Source organism: Glycine soja, chromosome 19 (assembly GCF_004193775.1).
Source record: "Glycine soja cultivar W05 chromosome 19, ASM419377v2, whole genome shotgun sequence".
Classification (NCBI taxonomy): Eukaryota; Viridiplantae; Streptophyta; class Magnoliopsida; order Fabales; family Fabaceae; genus Glycine; species Glycine soja.
The window spans coordinates 34,132,251-34,157,015 of record NC_041020.1 but is presented as its reverse complement, the minus strand read 5'-3'; the positions used below and the strand labels follow the sequence as shown (position 1 = coordinate 34,157,015).

General features: G+C 33.3%; 1 protein-coding gene, 2 non-coding genes and 3 pseudogenes across 3 annotated transcripts; 4 read left to right on the top strand and 2 right to left on the bottom strand.

The window, feature by feature from the left end:
* The window catches only part of LOC114398770, a 37,647-nt pseudogene extending 27,844 nt beyond the window's left edge, over positions 1-9,803 (bottom strand).
* On the top strand, positions 6,365-6,467 carry LOC114400966. The gene has a single exon (XR_003664088.1). It is a non-coding gene; the product is annotated as a U6 spliceosomal RNA (small nuclear RNA).
* Positions 8,343-8,445, top strand: LOC114400969. Its single transcript, XR_003664091.1, has one exon. It is a non-coding gene; the product is annotated as a U6 spliceosomal RNA (small nuclear RNA).
* A 1,377-nt stretch (positions 9,804-11,180) lies between the features above and the next one.
* LOC114398769 lies at positions 11,181-15,709 on the bottom strand (annotated as a pseudogene).
* Positions 11,544-11,655, top strand: LOC114400972 (annotated as a pseudogene).
* Positions 15,710-17,428: 1,719 nt separating the features above from the next.
* On the top strand, positions 17,429-19,995 carry LOC114399888 (exocyst complex component EXO70B1-like). Its single transcript, XM_028362104.1, has one exon. It carries the CDS (start codon positions 17,530-17,532, stop codon positions 19,663-19,665), a length of 2,136 nt encoding a protein of 711 aa, XP_028217905.1. The 5' UTR covers positions 17,429-17,529; the 3' UTR covers positions 19,666-19,995.
* The last annotated feature ends 4,770 nt before the right edge of the window (positions 19,996-24,765 follow it).

Below are 24,765 nucleotides of genomic sequence, written 5' to 3'. Positions count from 1 at the left end.
GATTCATTAACATGTTTTCATTTGAATTGGAATGGTGAAGGTAGTACTATTTGAAAATGACCTTAAAAAAAGTACTATTTGAAAATGCGTGGAAAAAAAAAAATAAAAGCCATTTTTTAGCTTCTTTGCTGTTGATGTTTGTTTTTTGGACTTATTTCCTCTCTCTCTGTGGAATTAGATACGCCTATTAATTTACGCCTTATAGCATAATGTTAAATACGAGAAATAAAAAAAATAAAAGCAATTTTGCATTAACGTGTTTTCCATTTGATTTGGAATCATAAAATGGTGAGAGTACTATTTGAAAGTATGCGTAAAAAAAAAAAAGAAATTTTATTTTCTCTCTCCACACTGGAATATTTAGCTACGCCGATTCACTTAATTATTACAGCATAAAGCTAAATATGTGAAAAAATAAAATCAAAAGCAAATTTGCATCGACATATAAAATGGTGAAAGTACTATAAAATGATGGAGAATGGCTACTATTCTAATTCCATGTATCATCAATCTCTTGAGTCACCATAACACATTTTGTTACGTCCATCATTTTATTTTGGTGATTGATTTTTGAAGGGATGGAATCTGAGTTAAGGAGAGAACGGATATATTGGCGACTAGCTAAAATAATGAGTCCTCGTTTGTTGTGTGTTTAGTAGCTCTTTATATAATTCTCTTTTCTCGTAATTTCCCTTTTGGCAAAAAAAATTGGTCACCGGGGAGTGTTGTGTTTTGTTGATTAGCTGAAAGGGGAAGTGAAACCTTGGTGAAAGCCAAATATTTGGTTTGAGATCAAGCAAAGTGGATTCCTACTCAAAAAAGAGAGTGTGATGAGACCTTATTGGTGTTTTCTTTTGCAATTATTATAGCTAAAGGCCTTATAGGAGGGACCTTGTTCATGTAATTCATTCTTGAAGCCAAATTATGATGAAGCTATACCTAGACAACGATGTTCCGAAAAACATTTCTAAACGACACACTCTAGCTTTTCAATTTTCATGGGACTAAACTTTATTCATAACTTTTTGCTATATCAATCATGTCGGCCATCATTTATAATTATCATTATTATTATTGGAATTAAAAAAAACACTATCGATGATCAATGATATTTATTATAAAGGTCAAAGACTTATTATACATGTTAATTTTAATTAAATGACAGTGTTAAAATCATTTAATTGTTAATACATATAGATTATTATTATTATATGAAAATCAAAGGCGGTTATTTTGTTTTAATTGAATAATTTTTTATATACATGAAAAATAAACATAGTTTTTTTAAAAGAAAAAATAATCTATTAAAAGGTTTAGATAATAATTGTTCAGAACATGTTTTACGTAGTTGCGACAATATTGTTAAAAGGTTAATCCGTAATTGTGTGTTTGTGGGAATACTTTGAGAAAGAGAAAAAAAAAAACGAAAAAAAGAACAGGATAGAGGGACTTTATATAGGTGCCAAACTTTCTGTTTAGTGCTCCGGGGACATAGTTTTGAATACATATTTTACTGTATAGTGTGGGGTGCACTATAGACTAATAAAAACATTTTATGTTTTGCTTTATATTTATGTAAATGGGTTTTAGTAGCCCTTTAATGATTATCTTTATTGGCTGATATAAAAAAAATTACAACTAATTATATAATGCCCTTGTTCTCAAAATGGACACTAATAAACTTTATGAGCATGTTTGGTTAGTAGTTAAAAAAGTAATTTTGGATGCTGAATATACTTTTGAAAAATAAACTCATTTTATAATATGTTTGGTTATCTTTAAAGGTGTCTTTGCAAATAAAAAGTTTACCTTAAAACTCAATTTTAAAGCAGAAAGACTTATATTATTTTTGCAAACATAAGTTTAACTCAATTTTAAGTTTATAAAATTTAATCTAAGCATGCACTAAATTATTAAAGGAGGAATTGAGCACACTTACAAATTTAAATTCAAATTCATTCAATAATATATATTGTTAACTATAAATTCGAGTTATTCAGTACGAAGGAACAGTAACAACAGTTATGCAAATGAAGTCATCAAGGTATTTTTACCATATTTTTTCAAAATAATAATGCGAGATTAGAATTCATGATCAACTATGGTGATGAACTTGTCAAACATTTCCGAAAAAATAAAAAAAAAATCAATCACAATTCATCATTTCTCGTTTCATAGTTACATCACACAGGAAGAGAACCCCTCACGTGACATGATGAAATCTTTATTAATTTTATAGTTTATATATTTCTTAATTAATTTTTGTATGTTCTATATTTTTTTTATCCATCCATCTATGACTTTGTACTTGACGCAAGCATTCTATGTTCTATACTTATGAGTAATATTTATGCATAATTAGTGCAAATATTTTTTTACACATATATCAATAAATTAAAATTCACTTTAGATATAATTGTGTTATTATTACAAAAATAAAAAATATGATAATTTATGATTAGATAGTATTGTAAAATACCTTTATGTTGTAAGTGTATTCTAATTAAAATTTCCACTTATTTAATATTTAGTAAAAATAAATAAACACAAAACTTACACAATTGGATTAAGTTTAACATAGGTAGAGTATCGGTATTTGGCATGAAGAAACCCCGCTTTGGTACACTATTTTTAAATAAATGAAATAACTAAATTATACAATTAAAGATGACATAATTTATAAAACTTTAAATGTAACTCACAATAAATTTTAATTGAAATATTTTCAAATAATTTTTTTTTTATAAATTCTATTAGTTAGTGTCAGGAGTGAAAATTATGAGAGAATAAAAAAGGGACAAAAATGAGTGAAGAGTTGGATTGAATAAAAAGAATTGACCGAGTTAAAATTTCTAACAACCAATTTTATTAATTATCTTAAACGTTTTTTTGGCTTAGATAAGATCATAAGAACCAATTTTTCTTCATAATTTATTAAACATCTTATACTATATATTTAAATATCTAGTTAGTCATGTACTCAAGTATAAGAGTGGGTGACAAAATAGATTATGTTTGATGGGCTAATAAATTATCCTGATATAAAATATAGGTTAAGTTAAATAAGAAAAAAAAGTTTATGCAGCACAATATAAAATAATTTTATAATATTATTCAATCACATATTATTATATATATAATAAATTTATTAACTTTTATAATAAATATTTTAAAAGTCATATATACTAACTATAATTTATGATTTAAATAACAGTGTAAACTATTTATACTATCAGTATATATCACTATTTAACTCAAGTTAATGAAATTTAGTTTTCTTTTCTGAGTAATAAAAAAAATGCCAAATGTTGTTTCTTTATGTAGGCTTCCCGCATGTCCAGATTTTTACGCACCTTGTATTTGAGTCAGGTCTCATTTTAGTAATAATATTCAGTTTTTCCTTTAAAAATTAATAAAATTTAGGTCTAAAATCATTTTGTCCTAATCCTATACTCAGTAAAAAAATTCATTAGTTTGATGTGGGTGGTGAGTTGGGCAAATTGAATTCGCTTGCTCGAGATTTGAAAAAAAAGAAAATAAAATCTAATTATGTGGCATGATATATTTTTTATGATGGAATTCTAGATATTTTTTTTATATATCATGAGCTCTTAGGTTATTTTGTGTTGAGCTTCCTAAATATATCTGAATGTGTTACCGATAAAATAATTATATTTAATGTGTTAATTTAAAAGTACGACAATGTTATCATTAGTTATATATTAGAATAGTATAATGTACTAAAAAATAATTATTTTACATAAATATTATATGTATAATTAAAATTCAATATTATATTATTTTTGTTGTTTAAAACAGGATTGTACGTTAATTTGTATTATTGCAACGAGTTGTAGTTATTCAACTGCAGACTCATGTAGCTAATCAGTTAAATTAGTTATCTAATAGTTGTTGACGGTTGTTAGTATAGTTAGTGACAATTAGATGACAATTGTTAGTCTCTTTAATAGAACTATCTATAAATACCCTCTTGTAAACTTGGTTACTTAGGTTAATGAATATCAATTTTACTCTTTACTTTCATTTCTTAAGAACTCTCTATTTTACTAGATTAGGAATTCTATATGGTATCTAGAGTTTAGTCGATCAACAATGGCAGCAAATTCTAGTTCATCCTTTTCGGCTTTTGTTTTCCCTAGTTCGATTTCTATTATAACTGATAGGTAAAAGCAATTGAAAAGAAGAAAAATGATTCTCATTATTTTAGCTTATTATACAACGTACAATATATATAATAACAGATTCAATATTAGCCACAAAGCTTAAACATAATTATAACAAAAAAGAGAAACTGATTATCAATAACTAACTTAACTAACTAATCATAATGGACTAATTAAGCTAAGCTAACTATGGTAATAATCCTAACTAAAATTGGTTGTAATACTCCCCTTCAAGTTAGGTACATAGATGTCTAGAAAGCTCAACTTGGATAAAAAAAAAATCAGAGAATTTACCGTGAGGCAAGACCTTGGTGAAGATGTCAACAAGTTGTTGATGAGTAGGTAAGTGTACCAGCTTGATAAAACCAGAGTGCACATATTATTTTATGTAATGACAATCAATATCTATGTGCTTAAACCTATCATTTGAAGTTGGATTTTCACTCAATGCAATAGCTGATTTAAAATTTATCAAAAATAAAATTAAAATAAAAAATGTATTTAAGCCTTACAATTTCCAACAAGTTCTGAACTAAATATGAAAGCTATCTTAAATTCATTACTTCCTATATTCTATTATAAGTGTCATATAAAAAAATATATGTATTTTAAATAATATTAATATTAGACAATAAAATTTATAAATAAATTAATGATGATATAAAATTAATTTTATAAAATTATTACTCTCTTATTTATTTATTATTATTTTTTATTGTGTCAATCTAGGACTGCTATTTTAAGATGGAGGTAGTATAAATCATTCCATGACATATTTCAGTTACAATACAATATACACCCATTAAGCCGACACTTTTTAAAGCTAGATTGTGCTAGAACTTGTGAGTAACTCATTATTATGCGTTACCAACTATAATAGACGTGAAAGTAAAATTACTTTATGGTCTAGGTTTATGATTATTTTATATTGAGAAATGTTTTAGGGTCATATTCTCTCAGACATCTTTTTAAACATTTTTTTATTTGTTAAAAATCATAAAATTTAATAGGTCTCGTATAATATTTAATGATTCTCTTTTTCTTTTATAATTTTTAATATATTTTAATCAATAAAAAAATATGTATAAAGAAGTATATTAAAGAGTATGTTGCTAAACACTTTTTTATTTTTAATAAACCATGATAGTTATCTCAGCAGAAACCATGTATCCAAAGCAAAAATTTCAACAAGTTCAATGCTGATTCAGAAACATCTTATTTTTCACAATTTTTAACAAATAATGAAATGGCATGTTTACAATATTAATAGTAATAGTATTAAATTAAATAATAAATTATATCAAAAGACTAATTTTTTAATACATATATTACTTATAAAATATTATTAATAATGTTGATAATTATTATTGTTGAAAATATTTTCTTAAGTATGATTACTTAAATCTTATTAAAAAAATGTCACAATGACACATGTCCAACTTCTGAACAATTATATATATATATATATATATATATATATATATATATATATATATTAAAATTAATTATACCTACTTAAAAATATAGTTATTATTTAAGTTCTGTTAATGATTATTAATCTTTATCAAAGAAGGATGATTATTGATAATGGAATTTAATTTGTTTCCAATTATATTTTTTTTATTTGCAAGACTTAAATATCATACTTAAGAAAGTTGAGTTCTATTTCATTTGACCAATCACATATTGATAAAGTTTTAGTGTTTGAAAAAAAAAGTATAGATAAATATAAAATGTTTTATAAAATATAAAACGATAAAAATGTTTTAAACGATATATATTATAAAAAAAAACGTTTCAAAAATAAATACAAAAATGTTTTTAAATATATATAATTTAACTCATTAAAGAAAATAAAAATGCAAGTGCGGTGACAAGACAAGCTAAAAGTTGCAAAAGAAATGGCAGGGCTATAAGGCTCACCTACTCCTGGATTTACCAAATTTTGGTTCGTCCCTATACTCGAAAAATAAAACAAAATAAATTTCAGTATCTTCGTTTTTGTATGCTTTGACTGTGAGGCGAGGCCAACTTTCTTCTTCTGTCTGAGATGAATTTTGTTTGCCTCCTGTGAAGGATGTATCATTCAAAGTGAATGTTTTGCAACTGCCAGTAGTCCCACATCGACCAAATATTCTTATTACAGTGTGTTTATATAGCACCTGGAGAAGGAATGGGTTGTCCCTTCGGGGACATCCGATAAAATTGGAACGATACAGAGAAGATTAGCATGGCCCCTGCGCAAGGATGACACGCACAAATCGAGAAATGGTCCAAATTTTTTTTCCAATTTATTTCTTCTCTCTTCGCTTCACATGTCTTCCCTTTTCTGCGTTTGAATAAATATACAGCGTTCATGCATGTAAGGATTCGTAGTTTTTGTTGTTTATACTAATATATTCATTGTCTTTCTAGTTACTCTTATCAAGTGCATTTTTTAGGAGCCCTTATACTTTAGGCATGAGTATATCACCTGAGCAATTGATATCTTGTTATGTAACATTGATTAAGTTGTTGAGCACTTCCTAGTTTAATCACCAGATAATCCCTTGATATTTCTTAGGTTCATCCCCGGAATTATCATTTTGTTTCTATTATCAGTAAGCATCATTTAGTTTCTCATAAAATTATTCATGGAACTCTTTCCCCCATTGAATGTTTTTTTTTTTTTTTTTATCATGGTAAATGTTAATTATTAATTTGTTAATTTTTTATTGGCAGGATCGAACCTGCGACCTTTTCGTCCTTTCCTTCTTTCTTAACCCTCAACCTTCCTTATATTTCCTCCCCCATTGCATGTATTCCTTGGCCACTGATTCTGTGCTTCTAAACCTGTGAATGTTACAATGGCAATCTTTTCAAAAGAATACATGATTGAATCTCTGCTCATGTTGTCCTTTTTCACTCATACAAGGTATAAATGTGACTAGGGATGTTAGGCTGTGTGACAAAAAAATGAGTGCATGCATTAAACAATGAAAATCTACTTTTGTAATTGGACAACTTAACTAAACTACTTTGTTAATTGTCGGTTGATCATAGATATTCTTGGAATCATTTATGGTGAGCTGGGTTGCAATGTTCCAAATTACTTGCAGTCTTCCATTTAATCAAATTTTTATCAAGACCATCTGAGCACCTTCAAAATTCACATGCAAGTCTCGTAATTTTTCCACAGCAGACAGAAGTAGTAATAAAAGGCAACTATAGGAATAATAGGATTATTTTCTCTGCCCTGATACGTAGTTTCAAGTTTCGAGCTTTCCTTTGTTTGATGGTGAGTACTTGTACTGAACTTATAATTGATTAGCCTTTGCATGGTAAGCAGAATTATTCTTGCTAACAGAACTCTGATGCTTGGATTTGATGTTGTTAGTCATTATACATGATGAGCTTATCGAGAAATCGTTCTCAAATCTATAGTCACAAATCTACACTACTTTTTTCTTCTTTTTTATATCAATTGACCTCATAAATTATAACAGTTAACTTGTTTGTGGTTGATTTGGTTGCTTTTTTTATTCTTCCTCTAACCGCATCCAATTACACCACTAATTATACTTTACAGTGTTTGAAAGAAATTTGAATGTAACTAACAATATTGAAATTTAAATTAGGGAAGAAGTATTCTTACGTTGCAAACGAGTATGACAATGGCAAAGTATCCTTAATTTACACTGCAAGGATAACAACTTTACATAACTCGGAATTTCATATCTTTGAAATGAGGAAGCAAGGTTTTGTATTTTACAAAAGTTTATGCAAATATAATGAGGTAATTGAACTAGTTAGTTGTGTTATGTATCATACACTATTACATGGCACTGTTTGTCCGCTCATTACATGATTCAGCTTATAGATGAAAGAGTGAAGGAACTTGCTCTTAAATTATAGGACAAGTTGAACTAATTTGTTAGGTGATTGGTTGGCTGCATATAAATGATAATAATAGAATACATTGAAATATCTGTATCTTTCTGTGTATCATTCCATCTTTCATCTTGCATGTTGTTTGCCACCAATGAAGGGCTGTGCAGGACTCAAGCATTTGGCTCCAGCTAGTGATTGCAATGTGACTGTGTCTGTCTCCACAGTCCCATATCAACCAAATATGCTCCATGCACTGTGTTTATATAACACCAGGGGAATACATTAATTGTCCCTTTGGGGGCATCCTATACAAATGGAATGATACAGAGAAGATTAGCATGGCCCCCGTGCAAGGATGACACGCACAAATTGAGAAATGGTCCAAATTTTGTTTTGCATTTCTTTCTTTCGCTCTTCACTTCAGGTGTCTTCCCTTTTCCAAATTTGACATGTAGGGTTTAAGGAGGTTGAGGTTAGTTGCTACTAATTGTGAAAGATATGAGATGGTTTGAGTCAACTTTGAACATGCTGAAGTTGTTTGTAAATTTTGAATCTTTTACACGGTTTCAGCCGAGAAAACTACCTTTTTGAGATATTTATAAAATTCAATCTAGCCTTTTATGGTTTGTACTTTGAAGTGTATTTTTACCTTCAAATTTATTGTAGTTGGTAATGCATAAAATCAGAGGTTCTAGCACAATCTAGGTTTAAAGTGTTAGCTTAATGTGCTTATACTGTCTCATAGTAAATTATGTCATGGATTTGTTATGGCTTCAATTCTGTTATTAATTATTAGTAGCATTGTATGTTAGCAATATTTGCTGGTGTAGCCTATTAAGTGGTGAAGTTTTGACTTGATACACAGCTTTTAGGGTTTTGATATTATATGGGTAGATTTTTGTTCCATTGCATTGATTTGTTGGCATCCCTTGCCAAACCTGTGCAATAATGTTATAATAAACAATCAGAAGTTTGTGATAGCTTGATATATTTAAGAAATCTTTGGCCATGTGTTTTTTCCTAAATTGTCTGGGATCTTGGATTGTTGCCAAAACTGAAATTTCTCTCTCTATATATAGTAGTGTACTGTTGGAGATCATCAGGCAAGTAAATTTTTCCTCAATCCCATTTTTCCATCTTTATGTTGTGTTTGTTGGATTTTTGATGCTGAATAGAAGTTTTTCTTGCTCATATGCTCCCCGTACTTTTTTTATGTCTATTAACCTAGCTATGTTAGGTTCTTTGACCATTGTTGTAGCTCACCATATGTATTCTATGCCCCCTTATCCATACCTAGCTATTGACTATGGTACACAACTATCATTGTTTACACATCATATGTGGATTGGTGGATTTCTCATAGTCAGTGCTGCTGCGCATGCAGCTATTTTTATGGTAAGAGACTATGATCCGACTATTCAATACAACGACCTTCAACAAATGGGTACCTGTACCCGAAACCGACACAGGTGGATAGGTAGAGAATACCTAGAGGCGCGAGACCACTCTCTCTAAGTAATTCGGCAAAATAGTCCCGTAACTTCGGGAGAAGGGGTGCCTCCTCACAAAGGGGGTCGCAGTGACCAGGCCCGGACGACTGTTTACCAAAAATACAAGTGATGCAATCCTCCCTAGGAAGGGACCAATCACTAGAACCATGAGCAAGAGGCTCCAAGAAGATTGGGCTAGAGCTGCTGAAGAAGGCCCTAGGGTTCTCATGAACCTTAGGGTAGATTTCTGAGCCCATGGGCCAAGGTTGGGTCCAATTATCTTTGTACATATTAGACTAGGATGTCATTATATTTGGTCCTTGTATATAGGGCTCCATATTGTAGGTAGGGTACCCTAGAAATATAGGATTTTTCAGCCCTTGTATTTTTGGGCACCTAGACTAGTTTTTGTATTAGGGGTAGTTTTGTAATTTCACATGCACTAAGTGGATATTTGATGTGTGTGGTTGGAAATAAATTTAATTGAATTGGTAGAAGCCCAATCCAATTAAATTTTAGAGGGGGAGGTGAGCATTTGCTTACTACACCCCATTGCCACATCATATAGTCACACTTTGTGCATGTCCTTCATGCTTTTCATGCCTCATGACACCTAAGCACACTTAGTGGAGAATCTTGTAATTGATCTTGGATTAGTGGGCTGAACCATAACTAAAATTCACTAATCATAATTAGTGAAATTTTGGCTCCAAAGTTTGGCTCCACAAATTCAATTTCAAATTCAAGTGAAATTTGAATTTCCCTCCAATTCTGTGTGACACTTAGGCTATAAATAGAGGTCATGTGTGTGTATTTTTTTGAACTTTGATGATTTGAATATTAAACTTCAGATTTCAAAGCTCATTTAGAGCACAAAATTTCGTGCTCTTCTCTCCCTCTCCCTTCATTCATCTCCTTCCTCCAAGCTCTTATCCATGGTCTCCTATGGTGGTGAACTTCTTCTAGACTCATCTTCTCCTTGAAGTGGCGTCTCCTCTCTCTTTCCCTTTCTCCATTCTGCTGCCATTCATCTTCCAAGAAGCAAAGGAATCCATTGATGAAGAAGATCGTAGGCCTACAAGCTCCAATGGAGCTTGCATCAACAAGTCTCCGCAAAGTCGTAAGATCATGTATGGGGACTGACGCCTGCCCAGTGCCGGAAGGTCAAGGAAGTTGGTGACCTGATGACAGGGGAGCCGACAACCGAAGCCCCGATGAACGGCGGCCGTAACTATAACGGTCCTAAGGTAACGAAATTCCTTGTCAGGTAAGTTTGTTTGATGGGGGATGATGTTATTCATATTTAGAGTTATTCTGAAAGTGTCCTACAATGTTCAGAATTCAGATCTCTCCCTTTATCTCTGCTATTGTTGCCTCTGAAATTTACGCTTTGGATACACATTCCCAACTCAAGTCTCAGTGTCTCACTACTCTTTTCATGTCAGATTTGAAAAAACACAGAACCTACTCCTTGTGTAGCTTCTGCTTAACGTGTATCCATTATTGAAAAGCACGTTTCAAAATTCACGCATAATTGATGGAAATGATTCTTTAATTAATATGCTTATCAATTTTAGAGGATCTGTGGTTTATGACACTTTTTGAGGGTGAAAGGTTGTAAAGTAGAGGCTTGTAGTTTATCTGTAAACTAAATTTATAAAAATGTTGCAGAGTATTTAATTAAATAAAAAAATTATTGAGGCGGCAAGCTAGTAAAGTGATACAAGGTTACACAGGGGTAACTAATTCTATTTACACCACAGATAAATTTGTTTGTAAGATAAAATAAAAATTTCATCATCTTTATTTTGGTGTACTTTGACTGTTAGAGACAATTTTGTCTTCTCTCCGAAGGACAGAAGAATCTTGTTTGCCTCCAGTGAAGGCTGAATTGTATTATGCTTTGGTTGTTTAACTGTCGCTACAGTACCGCATCGACTGCATCTACCATCTGTAAAACTTCCATGGTTTATCTACAACCAGACAGACAACACATCAATTCTCCCATTGGAGACATCTAAGACAATTGGAACTATATAGAGAAGATCAGCATGCCCTATGCCCTGTGCAAGGATGACTGACAGACAAACTGAGAAATTATCCAAATTTTTACCTGATTCCTCTCTCCTTCTACATTGCAGTGTTGCAAAGATGATAAGTCATAAATCTGCATCATTGAATTGTGGTAGCATTTGTATTTGTATAAAGGTTTTAAACCTTACAAGTCAGTGTAGTGTAATGAAATATAGTCACCTTGATAGCCAATTTGTAGAAAAGGATGCTATATAACTTGTTTGTTACATTTAAATTGACAGAAGATGTACTAATAAGAAAACTCAAACTGTGAAAAGAATGACTTAACAAATTCTATACTAATCAATTATTATGTTTATACCATAAAGAATACAACGAAATGTGTCTTCCAAACGCTACAAACTGAATGTGACAGTTCTCTCAACATTTTTCCTTGTACTACAGTAATTTTGAAGGGAATCATAATCAACTGTGCCAAGACCAGACAGTTTGATGCCATAGGCAGCAAGACGATTGATATCCTTTTGAATAGGAGACTGCCATAGGCCATCCCACCACCCAGGAGGGAGAAGTGGTGTGAAAGCGCATTGGTTGGTCTGGTTATGACAACTCAACGGTCCGGCATATCTGTTCGACACATGGCCCCAAACCAACTTGATTCTTTAAACCTTCAGTCAACATTGTACTCTGGAAACTGCTCAAAAATGAAAAACTTGAACTAGACGAGTTGTTTCATGAAGAAAACAGTTTTCAGATGCTTCAGTGGTATGTTTGAAGAAATAAGTAATAACAAATAATACAGGGGGTGAGGGAAATGCATGTACCCAGATTGCGTGTTGCAGCCAATGCAGCGATTAATTGAGCATAGGTAGTTCCAACGTGCCGATGAGCTCTGGAGACAACAGTATATTTAGTGCGAGATGCAAGAAAAAAATCCACAAAAGCAACCCATCTGGGTGCTGGACCCCAGTCTTTCACTCTAAAATCTAACTTAGGCAAACCTTCAAAGATATTTCCTTTGAACTTTTCATAATCAAAATAAAGAACCTGGTAAAAAAGGCACTCAAATTTTACTTCATTTTTCTATGGTTGTCACATACATCTTGTTCAGATTGTAAGCAATTAAAAATTAGAGAATGAAGAAAATAGTAAGTTTTACTACAGCAGATACCCTGTTCTAATTTCAGAGCAGTAATTTCCATTGTTTACTAATAAAAACAATTTTTAGCATTAAGAGCGGCATATTGTTGTACTCAAAAGATTCACACCATGAACTGAAAACTTACCTGTGCAAATTTGCTTATGTTAGGCATGATACTTTTAACAAGAGAAGGTGTATCTTACACCACAACCACCTTTGGTCTAGACGTTAGGTGCTGACTCTGTATGCCTTTTTTGATGCAATGTAATGCAGCCTGTACAGCTCTTATGGACCTTAAAAAATGACAGAAATAGCGTCAATCAGTTTAAGGCATCCTGTGAGAAGGTTGAGCCACATGTGATTCAAAAAAAAAAAAAAGTAGAAAAAGTTGGGATGTCAAATATGCATGTAAGATAATATGTGCTTTTCTGAAGGATGAAAGATACCTAATGCCATTTTATTATAAGGATGAAGATACTGTTATGCCATTCAAGAGGCTAAATATCATGTTAGATAACTGTTTGAATGCCCTAACACCCAAAGTCTATGCATCTACAGTGAATAAATTGATTAAGTTAATAGTTGATGTTCTTTCATCAGACTTTTTCTTCTTATTTATCCGGTAGCTGAATTGGTACACAGAACTCCATGGTGTCAAAGTGATAGAGATATTAGCGGAAAGTAATAGAAACCTAGATTGCATAAAGTATGCTATCTGACTTGGCAATATTTTGTTTGGCTTGTTGGATGAGTTCTGTCCAGGATTAGTGGACTTGTTTGAAAAATGATTGAAAAACTACTTTAAGATTTTGATATCAGAAATCTCTTCAATTTGCCTCATAATATCAAGATTTGCCTGGTGCCAGTGATTTGGGGATAGGAGGAGAGGAGTTGAAGGCAATTATATCTCATCTAAGGCATATTTAAAATTTTGATATTTTTTCTCGTGTTGTGGTTAAAAGATACCAGGGCTCAAATGAGCACGTCAACTAAATATATCAAACCATGAGCTGTATCACGCATTCCAAGTTTTGTTTAAGAGTTTTGTCAGAGGAAACTTATCATCGTATTGAAAAGAGGTACATATATGTGTGTATGAGAAGTTGACAAAAATGTGTCTAACAAATGGTTAGGGGTCCATCTATATAAGCATTTGTGGAGACAGGAGATGTTTCAATAGGGACAAGGAGTTCCTTTTTCATCAATATATTGCATATGTTTAGAACAATTCCAGAGAAAGACAAAACAGAGGTTGCCTTGATGTAGAAATTTAATTGTCTATCATATACACTATATATAAGTCCCAGAGTGAGGGCCATAAACAAAATATAAGTGTGTTTGATGTAAAAAAGGGGAAAAAAGAAAGAAAAAGGAAGAGGTTGAGCATTATGTATACATATATATAGAGGAATTTGATGAAATTGGTGATGGGAAAAACCCACTCTATTAAATAGAAGACAAGAGTATATCAAGCAGCAAGCCAGCAAGTAAAAATGAAATAAAAGACAAATGAACAGAATCAAAATACAGTCACTATTCTCATGTAGTTATAGGGGGAAGAAACAGGAATGATGATACCAATCCCAAACCAATGCAAACCTGTTGCTATTCCTAATTATAATTTGATTCATGTCGGAATAGATAAAGCTGAGAAGGAATATCAAATGCTAGCTTAGCTTCTAACGTACTTATTGGATACTTACATGTATTTATGCTGTGTTTTTTTATCATTGTCCAATGCAAATATCAGATAGATTCTGATTTTCAATTCTCATCATTAAAGCTACCACCTAGTTCACTTGATATTTATAGAAAAGGTAAATAACTTAATAAGAAACATGACCATATAACAGTAGGCTTCACCAGCCTCATTCCTCAATCAAGCATGATAGTTCCCATTCAATGATATTAGAGTGTGATTATATATTACCTATTCATAAGTATCTGCATATGCAATGAGATGTCAGGATTCTCCTCATCACCAATAACCCAATTGACAGCTGCTTCAACTTCTTTTGAAGGAGATATGAGAACTCTCAAGAGCTCTCCAAATACATTTGGTTGAGATCCCAGAACTTGTGGATCACCAAATAAATCAAAAGCAGCAATCCTCATCTGAGAGTGTATATTTTCAAGAAAAACTGAGCTGCCACAGCATCAGTAGTTCCTTCAAACCTAAAATATAAGGTTCATAGTCATTATATGATATTCTTGAAAGACTGATAAGTAGAAAAACCATGTGACTTTACCATATGATAGGTTGCTTCCATTCCTTCCAATTGCTACAGAGGACATTTGTTTGAGCTGGCTTTTCAAAATCATCAGTCCTCATAACCAGTTGCCTCCCATATTTGCTTTCACAATCATTTTGTCTCCACAGATGTTTTACTTCATTCATGGTAAAGGTAAAGTTGGAATAACAAATGTAATCCCCAAAAGGATATTTGCCTCTGAAATGTACAACCAAGGTAATGACCAGATAATGGAAAGATAAAAATAGATGCTAAATTGCAAGATCATAGCAGTTTCACAAATCCATCAAAGGCAGACTGCTAGGTTTTCACATCTCAGTGGCTGTAAACATACGTAATGTGTCAAAAGTAGATGAATTCAAATATTGCAAAAATGTTTCTGGAACAAGATGTCAAGGTATGCTTAAAAATTAACACATTTATATAAGAGCCATAGGAAGCAGATGCTCTCAAGGTAACTAAGGTATTTTCTTAAAAATGTTTCTATAGAATTTTTGATGCAGAACTAATGCCTGAATTTGGAGCCCCCATCTTTAAAGGGATACAGCCAAACTAACCCTTAAAGAAACTACTAGTTACTAGTTAGAATTTCAGGCATCCATTAAAAAAAGAAAAAGGTTACCTCTTAAAAATGAAAAAGAAAGGCTTGGGAAAGAACCAATATGCCTGGTTTGGCCAATGATCAAGGACCGGTTTAACATTATACTCAGTGCTGCAGCAGTTAAGACCTTGTACATTTCATTCCCAAAACCTGCCTCGGCAGTCTTTCCAAGAACAAATCCATGACAACAGAACTGCTCTGGAGGCAAATCCCTGATTCTCGAAGCACCTGAAACAAAAAATTTCAATGTATTCTGATTCAAGAACTGTTTTTGCAGAAGCACATGGTTACTATTTATTCACACATTTATCATAAATCTCACTGAGAGGTGCAGAACTATGACTTTAGATTATTTTCAGAAAAACAAAACGTAAAATAGAATAATGAAAAAATAGCCTAGATCATTACCAGTCATGATCCATAAACTAGCAAAGTTCATATTTTCAGAACAGTGCAATTGTCTTGAGTGTGAACTAGATGTATAATGATTGGAAAACACTAACATGAGCCCTAAACTCTAAGCATCTAAAAAAGATTAGTTTTGTTGAAAAAGAAAGTATTCATTCCATTATACCACATAAAAAATTTATCATCTATTAGACACTTAGATATTTTAAGCAATTAAAATCAGTCCTTAACAAAGCCAACAATAATGGCTTATGAGAAAAGCTGATAACAATTATCCAAACCGAAATTGGCAAACAATAATAAAAAACACAAAATCTACTCACTATCAAAACTCTGGATAATTTGTCGTCAAAAAACAAGAGACCATCTGTTAAACATGTTAAAAGCATTCTTTTGGTTATAAATTTGACATCTTTAATCAAAAACAACAAAACAATAGAAACATGGACACAACACTTCCAAGTACCAACAAGCTCGCGTGATATTCATTTAAATAATTCATGCCTTAAAAAAGAAACTTCAAAAACAATTGCTATTCCTTAAAAGAGAGAAACTCCAAAACAGTCCCTGCAATATACTATTAAAGAAACATAAACAATGGAAATGGTAAATCAAACTCAGAACAAGTTAACTACCGTTCAGAACGAAGTGGTCCTCGATAATTCTCCTGATTCTCAGCGTCTCCTTTCCGACAACACCAGCTTCGAAATCCTTCCCCATCTACTCCACCGCCGCGCATGGTTTCTATCCGCCGCCGCCGCCGTTCAAACTAGAGCTATTCGAATCTCCGAGCTCGAATTTTTTCGGAAATTCAACCGTGATCGGAGGATCCAACGGCCTCGTCGCCAGCATCAACAATCCCAAACCTGTCATCGTCGCACACAAAACCAGAAACGGTTGCAACAGCATTCGCCTCTTCCTACCTCCGCCATATCTCATTCTCTCTCACTTCAATTTCTGTTTTTCTTCTTTTTTTGAAATTATCAACTTCAATTGATTTTTTTTTTTTTTTTTGAAGTTATGAACTTCAATTGAGCTAAGCTAAGCTAAGCTTCCTGTTATGCCGGATCTGAAGTGTTCTGCCTCAAATCTCAATCGCTCTTTCTTTAGCATCGCGCGTAGCAGGGAGATTTCCCGGGTTTGGATCCGACCCGAAACTTCGTCTTTATTATTACGACCCGAACCCGTTCGTTCGTGTGCGTGGCGCGCATTACGCACCGCCTCCGACAAACATGGCAATAATCAAAGCGCAAAGGTTTCTCTCTCTATCCATCGCTTTCAAGGAACCGTAGTTAGTGATACGCACAAACACGAGAAAAGAATAAGAAACGTCAACGGTCAACCACTCAACGCTCACAATAAAAGGACAGAAAAAAATTACTTAATTTAATATAGATATATATATAGATTTTTTATTCAAGAGAAATCAAACGGATGATTCTCCTCATTTGTCATTTCTAATACGCCTTTTCTTTTTTTTTTTTTTTCTTTCTTTCGCAGAGGAGAGAACAACATAACCGTTAACGTAACTTCTTCTTCTTCTTCCATCATGGAGAATCATGATAATAACCTTGCAGAGAATGAGAATTCGGGCACTAACGAAACCGAAGAGACGCTACCTTCTTCTTCTTCTTCGATCACCGATCATGAAGAAGCCGATCCCAAACCTGATGATGATGTTGCTGCTGCTACCACCGCCGAAGCAGAACCACCATCTCCAAAGAAAGATGATGAGGAGGCAGAGGAAGAGAAGAAAGAAGAAACTGCTGCATCTCCTGCTTCTCCTCCGCCAAGCCTCGAGAATGTTTCAGAGGAGATTGACCAGTTTCTCGTGACTCTGAAGCAGAAAAATGATGAAAATGCTGCGGAGAAGATGGATTTTGAGATTCCTGGCTTTTTTGAGAGGTACTCGGATCTGGTGGAGAAGAAGATAGCGAAATACGATGCGAAAGGGAAGGCAAAATGGGGAGAGGTGGCGGAGGAAGATTCGTGGTTGCTTGAAACCGCGAATCGGATTTCGAAGCTGATCATGTTGATGAAAGATCATCATCATGTTGAACCAGAGGAGAAAGAGATCGACGGTGGAAATGGAAATGGAAAAGACTCGCTGGTGAATCGCGTTACCTCGATTCACCAGCGTGTGATGTCGTATTTGGAGGAGGACTTCAGATTTCTAATGGAAGAATGTAGAATCCCAACCGAATTGGATCCAGGAGGCAATAATAATAACAACAACGACACCAAAGGGAAACAACAACAACAGGTGCCATCATCGGAACAAGAAGAAGTGAAAGATCAAGAAGGCGAAATCGACGAAAGTTTCCCGGGTTATTCTGATGAGACCATTGCCAGCCTGAGCAAGATCGCCGGCGAGATGATATCCGGCGGCTACGAATCGGAGTGCTGCCAGGTGTACATCATCTCGCGGAGGAACGCGTTCGAGGAGGTTCACAAGAAGCTAGGGCTGGAGAGGATCAGCATCGACGACATGGTTCTAAAGGTGCAGTGGGAGACTCTGGCCGGGAACATGATTCCAGCCTGGATCAACACGCTCAAGCAGTGCGCGGCGGTGTACTTCCCCGGCGAGCGGAAGCTCGCCGAGGCCGTGTTCGCCAGCTGCCCCTCGGTCGCGGCGGGGCTCTTCGGCAGCCTCTCCCGCGGCGTGGTGATCCAGCTCCTCAACTTCGCGGAGGGAGCCGCTATGACGAAGCGCGCCGCCGAGAAGCTCTTCAAGCTCCTCGACATGTACGAGACCCTCCGTGAGATCATCCCCAAGGTGAACGGGCTATTCCCGGAGGAGTCTGTCGAGGAGCTGAAGACGGAGATGAATATCGCCAAGTCACGACTTGGCGAGGCGGCCATCTCCATCTTCTGCGATCTGGAGAACCAGATCAAACAGGAGACCGCGAGAACCGCGGTCCCGGGTGGCGCAGTGCACCCCCTAACACGCTACATAATGAACTACCTCAGCGTGGCGGGAGATTACAAGGAAACCCTAGAGCAAGTCTTCAAAGACCACTCCAAGATCGAACGTGCAGACTCCACCAGTAGGCCACACAACGAGAACGACGGCGTGCCGGAGAAGCAAGCATCGTCGCCGTTCGCGGCGCAGGTGCTGAGAGTCATGGACTTGCTAGACTCAAGCCTAGAAGGCAAAGCTCGTTTATACAAAGACGTGGCGCAGAACAATTTCTTCATGATGAACAACGGAAGGTACATTCTGCAGAAGATAAAAGGATCAAGCGAGATGAGCCAGGTGATGGGTGACACGTGGATCAGGAAGAAATCCTCTGAGCTGAGAACATACCACAAGAACTACCAGAGAGAAACGTGGAATAGGGTTCTGGCGTGTCTGAACCCGGAAGGGTTGAACGTGAACGGGAAGGTGCAGAAGCCGGTGCTGAAGGAGAGGTTCAAGAGCTTCAACTCGTTGTTTGATGAGATACACAGGACGCAGAGCTCGTGGGTGGTGAAGGACGAGCAGCTTCAGTCGGAGCTTAGGGTTTCGATCTCGGGAGTGGTGGTTCCGGCGTACAGGGCCTTCATTGGGAGGTTTGCGCAGATCTTTGACCCGGGAAGACAGACTGAGAAGTACATAAAGTACCAACCTGAAGATATTGAGACTTACATTGATGAGTTGTTTGATGGGAAGCCTCATCAGTCCATTGCTAGGAGGAGAACATAATTAACCTTCAATCATGATCAATATCAACATCAATCAATCAATCCCGATGCATCCATGCACCACCCAGTACATATCGTTTTACCACAGTTTTTATCTTAATTCTTTAATTCTTTTTTTTATATTACTTATATTTTTTCTACTGTGAAGCAAAATAAGAAAGAGCATTATTGTGTGATGATGCACGTTGCTTGCTAGTCCTGCATAATGAATTGCATTGCTTTCGTGATCGTGTTGTTATCATTAGAAGATGAGTGGAGGTTGATCTTGTGAATTTGTTTTTGCTTTTGTTTGTACACAGGATACTAAATCAAGTTATTTGTTCAATTGAGAATGGACATCATTCCTTATTTTTTGTTGCGTTGATTTCTATGCTTTCTTTTAATTAGAGTTTGTGATACTACAAAAAGAAAATGTTGGAAATTTTGATACCATTGATTTTCTTAATCAATAAATTGGCATATCATTTATCTTTTCATTAGTTAAAAATATTGTCTTTTTATAAATAAAAAAAATTAGTTCTTGATCAATTAAAATATTTTCTTAAAATTTAAAATTACGTACAACTATTTTAAATTAAAAAACTCTGATTAAACATGGGTTAGAAAGTCTGAATCCTAGAAAATAATATATTTTACATATTCCTTACAAAGACAAGAAACGTTTAATGTAGTCACTCGCAATAAATTAATATTAAATTTTATGGAGATCTATTGTATTTCTTATGATCTATAAATGCAAAACTCTAATACTTTGCCCTATGTTTTTTCATTTAAACAAAGGGATTTTATTATTTGAATAGAAAAGATAGCAAAACAAAACAAATAGGCGCACCGCACATATAAATGTTTTAGTGTGGGTTTTTCATTAAGTATCTAGCTCAATTAAAGATGGGTAAATTTGGTATTTGCTGAATTCTTTTGGGGCTTTTATTCAATTATGAGAAACTATAAAATATTATTTTCATATATCTAAATTTTTTTAATTGTGTTGGTTAGTTAGTGATTGTTAATTAGCCATTAATTAAGTAATTTTAGCCCTCATCTTTTGTCTACTAAGAACAAGTTCTCACAAACCACTCAAAGTCCTAAATCCCCAATTCTCTAATGTCCTTGCCCTTTCTCTTCCCCTTCACCTTCGTTTACATTTTTAGCCATGGAAGCAACATTCGAGTGTTGTGCTCCAATCTTGTCCATCTGTGAAATAGTTCTAGAATCTCTAATTTCATTCACTTGTAAGCCATTTTCTGTGGAAGCATCCCGAGAACAATGAAGTCATAATCAGGAACTTAGCGCCATTGTCTCCTTTAATTAAGCGTCCCAGTTGACTCTCAGGCGTGTTGATACATTCCCTAACTTGTTAGCCCTAAATCCCAAATGTTGTTGCCCTTTCTTCCCCCATTTACTCATATTAGATTTTAGATTTGGAAGCATCTTCTGACCCTGTTTTAGCAATTGTTGTGTAATACCGACAAATGACAAAGGTTCCCAATCCCCGACCAATCTCGTGCACCTTTGAGGACTTACAAGAGCACTTCTTCACGAAAAGTTCTCCACTTTTGGTAAATTTATTAGCTTGGCTATATCAAAGGATTACAATGGGCTATTAAAGGGTTTTGCATTTGTGAACTACAAGAATCCAAATGATGCTAGAAAGGCGATGGAAGCAATGAATGGTAGTTTATTTAGCATTTTACGGGCAAGTTGTTTAAACACAAAATTTTTGTTTTCTTGATATTGATTTTGTACCTATTGTTGCCTTTTGATTTTCCATAATTAGGTTCAAAGAATATGTATGTAGCTAGGGCACAAAAGAAGGTTGTACGTGATGAATTGCCTCTTCAATTTAAGGAGAAACGTAACGAACAAATATAGACAAATATATCCATGCCATTTCTCCTACATTTTACTGGTCAATTTCAGTTTTCTTAGCATGTCTTCATTAACATCCAGGCATCTATCTTGTACATGAATAACATTGATGATGATGGTACCAATAAAGAACTGTGAGATTTATTTAGTTCATATGATACTATAACATCTGTAAAAGTTATGCGAGTTGACAAAGGGATTAGCAAGGGGTTAGGTTTTTTCTACTTCTCCAACCTAGAGGAGGCTAACAAAGTTGTGAAGTCTTTTAATGGTAAGTTTTGTTAGTGTAATCCTACAAGGTCATAGGATTTAAGTGTTACATTTTTTTGTTTTTTAGCTAGATTTGTGTTAGTACTATGAAACAAGATATATGTGCTTTCTATAACATTTGAATAATAGAATATGAGACTTGTATTAACCTGTGGGATTGAGGTTTGGATGGAGGGCTAATTAATGACTTTGAGCATCCCACTAGATTATTTTTATTATCTAGGAAGTACTATAAAAAAATTTATGGAAAAGATTTTGTTAAAAGGGATAAAACTCAGTTTAGTAATCTTTACATTTTAAGAGTTAATCTCATAATTTTCGGCTACGAAGATATCTTGTTTCCAACAAATAAATAAGAGTTTATATTGTACACCCTAGTGTAGTTGCAAAGATGTAGGGCTGATGATATATTTATTATGTTGTGTTGCATAACCTAGTGTAACTGCAAAGATTCTAGGAATGCATTTGGATACAGACAATGGAGAATTGATGCTTTTTCTAGAATGAAGAAAAACTTTCTGCATAAGTGGAAGATACCGAGTAAGTGATGTGATTATGCTTAGTTTACGTTTTTAGCCTTGAGATGATAGCTTAGATCATGACATAGTTGAAGCTTCCAAGAAATGAGATATCTGATAAATGATTTTTTACATCTATGAAGCTTACTATATATGTTGTATAGTATATTTTGTTGTTAAAAACCCAAAAAATAGTGTATTAAAGGTAAACTTCTCAATTTTTGTTTTGGATTTCGATTACATGGATAAACTTGATTCTTGTATGATTTTTCATCTTGTTAAAAGAAAAGTAAAGAAAAAGATTGTCTTTTGGTCAAGTAATTGTCAAATGCCAACCATTAGAAGTCACATTGATACCAATACAAGTCACACTCTGTTTATGTATGATTGCTCTTGTCAAATTACATATCTACTGCAAAGATTAAAATTCATGTAAATAACAATTATTAAAAAGAATTTGTTCGTCATTTGTCATTTGATAGCCCAAATTGTTGATCATTTCATTATGTTTATTGAAAGTTTGTGGTGTACCTTAACCATATAAACTAAAAAGAGACTTGCAAAATAACGTCTGTTTAGTATTTGTTTTTCCACTTGATTTTATTTTATATGATCACCATAGTTATTTTATTGTTATATGAGGAGCTAAAATTTTTGTTTATATAATAATAAATGATTGTTTATATTTTTTTTGTTAGAAGAAAATAAAAGAAAAGCTTGCCTTTTGGTCAAGTAATTCCCAATTGCCATTTGTGCAAGATAGAGGGATGTGTACTCCATTATTTAATGATAAAAGAATCTAATAAATGTGAGACAATTATAATCCTGACATATCCTCTAGTTCAAAGGAGAAGGGAGGAATATATATCTTATTTGATTTGCAAGTGAAAAGATATAAATCAAATTATTATCACATTCGTAATTATAGATAAATAAACGTATGAATAATTTAGTTAACAAAAATTTAAAGTTTTAAGTATTTTTATTTCTCTCTAAATCCTTTAGAGGAGATAACAAGTCTAATTTAGTTTTAACATATGAAAAAAACTATGATGTCAATTATCAAGGAATCAACATAATTTCCAAGATACATTACTTGAACTCTTAAGAAACAAGCTAGCCACAGCGCAAGTATGAAATGATTTAAAAGCATTAAAAAAGAAAGGAAGAGAAAACAATTTGAACAAGTAGCTAAACCATCATTAAAAAGAAAGGAAGGAAATATTGAATACCTTTATTTAAATCTCTTCAAAACAAGAAATTTTATTCAAATTAGAAGAAAGAAATACATAGAAGGAGTGAGTAATATATAGCATTCTTCTAAACAAGGAGACAAAAACAAAACAAAAAAATAAAAAATAAACCAAGCTTGTCAATATAACAATGTTATCTGCATGTCTATAAAAAAAATAGCTTGAAGGAAAAGCCATAAAACAATCCTATGTTACAACAAATTTAAATGGCAAAGATTTATGCTTGAAATTCAAAGCAAGCTAAGCTCATATAAGAATTTCATTCTTGTGTAAACATAATGATTTGAAGTTCATATAAGATCTCTAGTTCTACAACTCATTGTAAATGTTCTAATAAGGCTACTTTAATAAGTCATCAGGAATTAATATAAAATGGCATAACAAGATATAAATTAGACATTGATATTAACTGCGCAGAAATTCAATCATTAGGAATAAGTGGCAGTCCCCACCGAACAAAACATAATATCAACCTCAAAACAGTGCAAAACATAATTGTTTTTTCAAAATATGTATTAAGTGTGGTTGATATGAACATCAAAATAGCTATTGAAAATAAGGCTAAATAAACCAATAATTCAACAGTAGAATGATTCAACATATGACAAGTTTTTTCTTCTTGTTCTCAAGATGTTTCCAATTTGCAACTGCCTCCTTGATGGTTTTGTCCATATTGGTGTTGTGTGCACACAAAATAAGATCCAAAGCAAATTGCATCCTTATTGCATCATCAACCTACCACGTTTTATAGATATTTGTTAATGTCTTGCCATGTCAAAAAACAACAAATTAAAAAACTTAGGACTTAATAATGGTAAATATTCTCAAACAAATAACAAAATGATCATCTCAGCTACCCTTTTGCATCCATTTTACGACTCAAACATCATAGTCATTACTACAATAATGAACACACAATGAATACATGTGTATAAGTTACAAAATGTGGTATTTAAAATAAATATTGTGTTAGAGTATATCATGATTGAGGTTGTTGCTCCCCAGATCCTTTAGTATGACTAAATTAAATCCTAAAATTTCAAATATGTTTGTAGTGTCATCGTCCTCCAAGGAGTCTTGAAGCAACATTTATTTGACATATATAACCCACATTGTCATTAAGATATTAATTAGATTGAATAGTTTTTAATTTAGCTAATTCAATTTATTAATCTTAAAAGTATATAATAT

Bases quoted from the DNA above. Each gene is read 5' to 3' on its own strand.
- LOC114399888 (XM_028362104.1), top strand. From the start codon at position 17,530: ATGGAGAATCATGATAATAACCTTGCAGAGAATGAGAATTCGGGCACT.